Below are 7666 nucleotides of genomic sequence, written 5' to 3'. Positions count from 1 at the left end.
AGATTCAAAGGTGACGGTTGTCGGTAGGATGACAAACGATTCCAATCTGACGAGTTTCAAGTATCTGATAGCTGGCTAGTTTGCGCTGCAGCGCGGGTTTATCGCTACGCCGGCCAAGCAGTTGGTGTTGTAACTTGCTATCTGCCATCTGCGGGCAAGTCAAAACCGTGTTTGGCGGATCAGCCGCAGCCAAACGTAAAGTGTTCGAACTTCAAGTTGGACCTCAATATTCAATCACCACAGGAAGTTGACAGTAAGTGCATTCTGCGTAAAGTTCTTTATCATTTTTTTATTTACACCTGGAACCGCTGGTTTACAGAATCATTCTTCCCAAACTCTGGGGGTCCATGTTTTGGTCGTTGGTCCTTGGACAGGTGCGAATTTCTGGAGAATCTTCTCCATCTATTTTCGATACACAATTCTTGAAGAGTAGCCTCCAGAAAGTGGAGCCACGTTACAAAATGGAACGAGACATATAGTGGCTTGATGTTGTATGAGCCTCTTCAATCTCCTTTGACACCAGATTGGCAAATTGAAATCGAGAGGCCGGTAAGAGGATGAGGGGGTGGTATAACGCAATATTTTGAAGATTAGAGCTGGACATCGCCGACGACGACGATGAAGGTGCTGCAACGGCGACGAGGTTAGAAAGGAGATAGAGGAGAGCAATCCACATGTGATGATTCAGATGATTATGAAACCCCCCAACCTAGCTTTCTTTCAACCTTGATGGCGAGCAACGCCTTAGGCCCATCTATGCAATCAGCACACAGTCTAGGACCTCGTGTATCGCTGGATGACGGAGTTTCATCCTTTACCATTGGCGAGTGCATTCTCATCAGGATTCCTGGAGGAATACAAGTAGAAGAATATGTTGAAGATGAAGTGACCGCCGTTGGAACGAACCTCCCACCCATTTCCGAAGGAACAGGCTCTCAGCATCTGGCATTTATTTGCAATATTACGGTCCACCCGCTGAATGACTCTTTCATTCTTGATGTCTACCCCGTTCTCGCTTTCTCTCATACCGACGGAGCTGTTGCCACGTACAATAACATGCGTAATCCCATCTCAAAAGCAGCACTTATCCCGCTCTCGCTTTTTTCATCTCGACACCCCACACCCCATGGTTTTGGACAACCTCTCACTTTGGGAAATTGGATAACTGTTAACGACTCCTTTTTGCATGTCCTCCCTAGGCGGTTTACTATGCCCATGAGCAGATCAGTAAGTCTTTCATTGACAATTGGCAATTTCTTTTTGATTACTATTGAAATTCAGTTCAAACGCTTTGAACCTCCCCTCATGATGCATGCACGCTTGCAGCTCCGCCTCCATCGTTACCGAGCATTCCTCTCGACCGCAAACCCTGAAGATCTCGATGTTCAATCCCATCATCCCTTTCTCAATGGTGAGAGTGGAGAAGATTTGCCACATGACCAAACTGGACATGGGGGAGGGCAGGCGACCAGCTTGCCAACCGTTATCGGTGATGGAAATGGGGAAGGGGGGAAATTAACTGAGGAGGGGCTAGCTGACGTGCTTGAAGATGTTGATGAGGATGCAGAGGATGGAGACGCCACCTTACTAGACGACCTTCGCCTCCTGGCAGCCTCTCATCCAATGTGGGAAGAAGAACTGCAAAGATACCTCCAAGCAGAGCAGAAGGAGAGAGAATGGATTCAGAATCAGCGTGCAGCAAGATTGGCCCTTTGGCGGGAAGATGTGGCTGTCGAGCTAAGCTCTTGAGATCAAGTGAGTCATGGTCAGAATAAACTCCATCCTCTTCTCACTCATCGTGTTTCTCCACCTCTCAGCAGCTTTCCTCCCCCTCATGCTTTGCCCCCGTCCCATCTGGCGAACTTCCCCTGATTTCAAGTTAATCAATCAGTATGGATATCCCTTTGGTCCTCCAGTGCTCAGTTTTGATATCACTTCAGTTTCAATACCCATTAAACAACCTTGCATAGAACCAACCCATCATCATCACCTTGAATTGTGTCATCCTTGTTCGTCTTTTCTTATCGTTCCTGCACGCTACTTGCACGTATGGGGGTACACACGTTTGTGTACGTGAGTCTCATGTTTTAATTACAGTTTTTTTTTCTTCGCCAGGGAGTTTGGGAGGCACTTTAATTCATTAGATCATCAAAATCATACTCGTAGCAGTAAAATTTTGGCAAATGTTGATGGTCCTGTAATGCACCTCAAATATGTCCCATGTCGATCATCCCGCTGGTCATTTACATTAAGGTATGTACAATTTCATCAGACAGTAATTTGCAGTCTGCTAACCCCAGTAGAGGAGCGCCACTAAAGCCTACTCTCCAAAAGCAGCGACTCCCCCCAAGCGTGCCCCGACCAAACGCAGCCTCTAGTGCCTCCCGAACAGTACGCACAAAGACGAACTCCATCTCATTTGGAATCTCAGGCAAAACGTCATGTTCCACGTCCTTGCGGTTCGCCCAAGGTAGGATGACTTTGGTCACCTGCGCTCGGTGGGCATCACGCAATGTGATCTGAGGGTATCGCGAGTAAGTTGTTTGTTTCTGACCCACAGGGAGAGATTGGAAACGTACCTCGCCAGTCATTGCGATGTTGGCTGGAACACATGTGCCAGTCAACGACACAAATGCACACGTCTGTGACATACAGAATCAGCCACTGAAACAACCGAGTTTGCCATAACATACCATAGCAACGCCAGCACTCGGTCCATCCTTCTTCTGCGCACCCGCAGGAAGGTGTAAATGTATATCAATGGGATCAGGGAACTTCAAAGGTTCTTCCGTCCGCGAATTGGTGATACACAAGTCATACGCGTGCCTCTTCACCCAACTCAACGCCAGTTCCCCACTTTCTTTGATGACCTTGGAAAAACGAAGGACAATGAGTTGCCAACCCACAAGCAAGGACAACGAAACTAGCAAGCTCACATCACCCAAACTCCCAGTAAGTTTCAACTTTCCAGAACCAGGAACAGCGATCGTTTCCACAGGTAAGATTCCACCTTCACTCTGACCCATGACCACAAGTCCATAGACAACACCCCTCCTCTCCTCCCTCTCCCTCTCTTCTCCATCCCACCTTGCAATGCCAAGAATCTTCTCCAACTCGTGCTCCTCGACAAGGGATTTAGACTCCTTCAGCTGCGATACCGACGTGCCTGAGCTTGTCCCCTCCTGCTGTTGGGTTTGAGTTGTGCCGTCAAGGGCCCAATCAACAGCCTTGTATCGTACCACGCCACCAATGGCGCGCTCGAGACTTCGTACACCGGCTTCGCGTGTATACCTCGTGGTGATGTGAAGCAGAGCTGGCTCGGTGATATTGATTTGTGACGCGTCAAGACCGTTCGCTTGTAGCTGTTTAGGAAGCAAGAACCGACGAGCAATGTGGATCTTCTCGCTGGCTACATACGTCCGTCGATGTCCTCTGATTTCCGCCTCGTCTCGTACGCCACCCAGCGAAATCCGCTGGAATGGTCGATCTAAAGCTTTCGCGACAGATTGTCCAAGAGATGTTTTGCCCGTACCAGGAGGCCCGACGAACCTTGTGAGGAGAACCCATGCCACTTACAGGAAAATGGGCCCCTTGACGCCTTTCTTGCCATTCCGGCTAGGCTTTCCAAGTGAAGGTTGCACCCGAGGCTGTGGTTGTTGATTTTTGTCATAGGCCACAAGCTCCTTGCCGTCCTTCGTCTCTTGGGCGTTCGCACCCTCAATATTTCGAGCCTCCTGCGCCGCCTTTGCGCTCCGACTCTCTTGAGAAGCCTCCTTGACTGCAAGTTCCTTTGCCTCCCTTTCCGCATTCAACTCTTTCAACCTCACTACCGCCAAGTATTCAATCAAACGCTTCTTAATTTTCTCCAAACCAAAATGGTCCGCATCGAGCTGAGCACGAGCAGCGGCAAGGAAAGGCCTTGTTTTCAACTGAAGCTGGCTTGAGTCCGGTGCCGGAGAGATATGCGTGGAATTAGGCCAGGGAATAGAGGTAAGCCATTCAAGCTACAAACACACGTTAATGGCGAAAGAAACGAAAGAAATTTATCAGAACATACATATGACCTGATCACTCCGTTTTCTACACTTCCTTGAGGAATTCGCTTCAGTCTCCGCCACTCTCTGACGCCCATTTTGCGCTCTTCGGAACCAGGTTCCATAGCTTCGATCCTTCGTTTCAAATCCGCCATATCATCTGCTTCATGTTGTTCATCGTCGTCTAGCTCACTGGATTCTGTGCTCGAGCCATCACCAGACAGAGGGGAGTGAGGAGCAATACCGTTGGCAACGTTTGACCGTTGCAAAGCGTGTAGTTCTCTCTGTGGTTGGTTATTGGGATTGCGGCAATGACAGGCAAGGCATCAGACTCGTCGATGAGAGACCTCAGACAGTCAAGCCTCCTTTAACACCGGAATGGCAAATCGAGAGAATGATACTAATAGAGCTGAACATGGCTGACGTGACATGTGATTATCAGATTACATATGATGTCTCAGATTTTTTTCCCACCCGTTCCACCTAAAACCACTCCCCAACGTAAGGTTTCTCTTTCTTTCAACCCTGATGGCGAGCAACGCCCCGGGCCCGTCTACGCAATCAGTGCCCCAATTAGGACCCCGTGTAACGCAGGAATCTGGAGCTCCCCCTTTTGCCATTGGCGAGTGCATCCTTGTGCGGATTCCTGAACCAATCGAGGTGGAGAACTTTGTTGAAGCCGATGCTACCATTGTTGGATCGAATCTTCCACCCGTGTCCCGAGGAGGAGGCCCTCAACGTCTGGCCTTTATATGTGATATTAGGGTCCACGACGAATCTTTCATTCTGGATGTCTACCCTGTTCTCTCTTTCTCTCGTTCTGGCGGAGCTGTCGTAGCCTACAACAATATGCGTAATCCAATCTCAAAGGCATCACTTCTCCCACTCCCGTCCTTTTCATCTAGACACCCAACACCCCATACTTTCGGACAACCTCTCACCTTTGGGAACTGGACAACTCTTAATGACTCGTTTTTACATATCTTCCCCAGGCAATTCACTATGCCTCCTCACAGATCCGTAAGTCTTTCATTGACATTTGGCAGTTTCTTTTTGATTAATATTGAATTTAGTTTAAACGTTTCGAACCTCCGCTCTCAATGCCTTTAAACTTGCAAGCCCGCGTCAAGCGTTACCGAGCATACCTCTCGACCGCAGACCCTGAAACTCTGGCTGTTCAATCCCATCATCCCCCTCCCAATGGTGGGAGTGGAGAAGGTCCACCACATGACCAAATTGGACATGGGGGAGGGCAGGCGACGTCTGGAGGATTGTCAGTAACCAGCTCACCAACCATTATCGGCGATGGAGATGGGGACGGGGGGAAATCAGCTGAGGAGGGGCTAGCTGAGGTATTTGAAGATGTTGACGAGGATGCAGAGGATGGAGACGCCACCATGCTTGACGACCTTCGCCTCCTGGCAGCCTCTCATCCGATGTGGGAAGACGAACTGAAGCAATTATCCAAGCGCAGCAGAAGAGAAAAGATGGATTCAGAAAGAACGCGCAGCAAGATTGGCCCTCTGGCGGGAAGACGCGGCTGTTGAGCTGTTGAGCTAAGCTCTGAGATTGNAGTGAGACATGGTCAAAATAAACTCCATCCTCATCTCACTCAGCTCACTCAGGGTTTTCTTCCGCCTGTTCCTTGGCCTGTCAGCAGCTTTCCTCCTGCTCGCCCCCCTCCCACCTGGCAAACCCTGCCATGATTGCAAGTTTATTAATCAGTTTAGATATCCCCATGGACCTCACTTTCAATATCCCCCACGGACCTCGCGGACCTCACTTTCGATACCCATTAAACGACCTTGCATAGAACCAAAACCCATCATCATCACCTTGACTTGTGTCATCCTTTCTTATCGTTCCTGTACGCTACTTGCATCGGGGTACACACGTTTGTGTACGTAGTCTCATGTTTTACTTAGAGTTTTTCTTTCTTCGCCTGGGAGTTTGGGAGGCACTTAAATTTATTAGATTGTCAAAATCATTCTTGTAGCAGTAGAATTTATGGCAAATGTTGATGGTTCTGTAATGCGCCTCAAATATGTCCTATGTCGTTCATCGATCATCCAAGCACTGGTCATTTACATTAAGGTATGTACAATTTTATCAAGTTGAGGTATACACGTAATCTGCAGTCTGCCTTCATTCAGTCCTAAGCCCAGGAGAGGAGCGTCACTAAAGCCTACTCTCCAAAAGCAGCGACTCCCCCCTCCACCCAAGCGTGCCCCGACCAAACGCAGCCTCCAGCGCCTCCCGAACAGTGCGCACAAAGACAAACTCCATCTCATTTCGAATCTCAGGCGAAACGTCGTGTTCCACGTCCTTGCGGTTCGCCCAAGGTAGGATGACTTTCGTCACCTGCGCTCGGTGGGCACCAAGAACTTTCTCTTTGATCCCGCCTACGGGGGTGACTCGGCCACGCAATGTGATCTAAGTATCGTAAGTTGTTTATTTCTGGTCCACAGAGAGAGATTGGAAACGTACCTCGCCAGTCATTGCGATGTTGGCCGGAACGCATGTGCCAGTCAACAACGACACAAATGCACACGTCTTTGACATATAAAATCAGCCACTGAACAAAAGGGTTTGCGACAAATTCAACATACCATGGCAACGCCGGCACTCGGTCCATCCTTCTTCTGCGCACCCGCAGGAAGGTGTAAATGTATATCAATGGGATCAGGGAACTTCAAAGGGTCTTCCGTCCGCGAATTGGTGATGCACAAGTCATAGGCGTGCCTCTTCACCCAACTCAACGCCAGTTCCCCACTTTCTTTGATGACCTATAAAAAAACGAAAGACAATGAGTTGCCAACCCACAAGTAAGGACAACGAAACTTAGCAAGCTCACATCACCCAAACTCCCAGTGAGTTTCAACTTTCCAGAACCAGGAACAGCAATCGTTTCCACAGGTAAAATCCCACCTTCGCCCTGTCCCATGACCACAAGTCCATAAACAACACCCCTCCTCTCCTCCCTCTCCCTCTCTTCCCCATCCCATCTCGCAATGCCAAGAATCTTCTCCAAATCATGCTCTTCGACAAGAGATTTATACTCCTTCAGCTGCGAAACTGACGTGCGTGAGCTTGTCCCCTCCTGCTGTTGAGTTTGAGCTGTGCCATCGAGGGACTCGGCCCATTCAACAGCCTTGTATCGTACCACACCACCAATGGCGCGCTCGAGACTTCGCACACCGGCTTCGCGTGTATACCTCGTGGTGATGTGAAGCAGAGCTGGCTCAGTGATATTGATCTGTGACGCGTCAAGACCGTTCGCTTGTAGCTGTTTAGGGAGCAAGAATCGACGAGCAATGTGCATCTTCTCGTCGTATGTGTAACCTTTGTCGGTGAATGAGCCAACAAACGGACAGAATGAAGGAAAGGTAAACATACCACTGAGTTGGATGATTTCACATCGATCCAAGAGAGGGGTTGAGATGCTCTCGAGCGTGTTGGCCGTACATATGAACAGAACTTGACTCAAATCAATGGGGACGTTGATATAGTGATCCTAGGAACACAACATCAAGATGAATCACTGTATGGCAGGAAAAGGGGCACTGACATTGAAGGTATGATTCTGCTCAGGATCCAATACCTCAAGCAATGCTGCGGCAGGATCACCATGA

The 7666-nt window shown here is 49.1% G+C and overlaps 5 protein-coding genes across 5 annotated transcripts in view; 3 read left to right on the top strand and 2 right to left on the bottom strand.

The window, feature by feature from the left end:
- Positions 1 to 729: 729 nt before the first annotated feature.
- Positions 730 to 1749, top strand: LACBIDRAFT_318893 (uncharacterized protein; the record flags this gene model as incomplete). Its single annotated transcript, XM_001879944.1, has 2 exons — positions 730 to 1227; positions 1282 to 1749. The coding sequence occupies 2 exons, from the start codon at positions 730 to 732 to the stop codon at positions 1747 to 1749; spliced, it is 966 nt and encodes a 321-aa protein (XP_001879979.1).
- A 405-nt stretch (positions 1750 to 2154) lies between these two features.
- LACBIDRAFT_326126 (uncharacterized protein) lies at positions 2155 to 4189 on the bottom strand (the record flags this gene model as incomplete). The annotated part of the gene is made up of 6 exons (XM_001879689.1): positions 2155 to 2235; positions 2400 to 2519; positions 2580 to 2642; positions 2694 to 3549; positions 3577 to 4004; positions 4058 to 4189. 6 exons carry the CDS (start codon positions 4187 to 4189, stop codon positions 2155 to 2157), a joined length of 1680 nt encoding a protein of 559 aa, XP_001879724.1.
- Positions 4190 to 4523: 334 nt separating this feature from the next.
- On the top strand, positions 4524 to 5581 carry LACBIDRAFT_318891 (uncharacterized protein; the record flags this gene model as incomplete). The annotated part of the gene is made up of 2 exons (XM_001879943.1): positions 4524 to 5054; positions 5108 to 5581. The coding sequence occupies exons 1-2, from the start codon at positions 4563 to 4565 to the stop codon at positions 5579 to 5581; spliced, it is 966 nt and encodes a 321-aa protein (XP_001879978.1). The 5' UTR covers positions 4524 to 4562.
- A 34-nt stretch (positions 5582 to 5615) lies between these two features.
- LACBIDRAFT_318890 (uncharacterized protein) lies at positions 5616 to 5942 on the top strand (the record flags this gene model as incomplete). Its single annotated transcript, XM_001879942.1, has 1 exon — positions 5616 to 5942. One exon carries the CDS (start codon positions 5616 to 5618, stop codon positions 5940 to 5942), a length of 327 nt encoding a protein of 108 aa, XP_001879977.1.
- A 270-nt stretch (positions 5943 to 6212) lies between these two features.
- LACBIDRAFT_248873 (uncharacterized protein) overlaps positions 6213 to 7666 on the bottom strand; it is a gene marked incomplete at both ends in the record, with an annotated part of 4466 nt that continues 3012 nt past the window's right edge. Inside the window, 7 exons of the mRNA XM_001879688.1 lie at positions 6213 to 6467; positions 6522 to 6587; positions 6644 to 6820; positions 6889 to 7015; positions 7094 to 7376; positions 7431 to 7548; positions 7603 to 7646. Of these exons, the coding sequence (XP_001879723.1) occupies positions 6213 to 6467; positions 6522 to 6587; positions 6644 to 6820; positions 6889 to 7015; positions 7094 to 7376; positions 7431 to 7548; positions 7603 to 7646 (1070 nt within the window). The remainder of the gene's footprint in view (positions 6468 to 6521; positions 6588 to 6643; positions 6821 to 6888; positions 7016 to 7093; positions 7377 to 7430; positions 7549 to 7602; positions 7647 to 7666) is intronic.

The sequence above is a fragment of the Laccaria bicolor genome, genomic scaffold (genome assembly GCF_000143565.1).
Source record: "Laccaria bicolor S238N-H82 LACBIscaffold_9 genomic scaffold, whole genome shotgun sequence".
NCBI classification, from domain to species: Eukaryota; Fungi; Basidiomycota; class Agaricomycetes; order Agaricales; family Hydnangiaceae; genus Laccaria; species Laccaria bicolor.
Note: the sequence above shows the minus strand (reverse complement) of the source record. Positions and strands in the feature narration are given on the sequence as shown.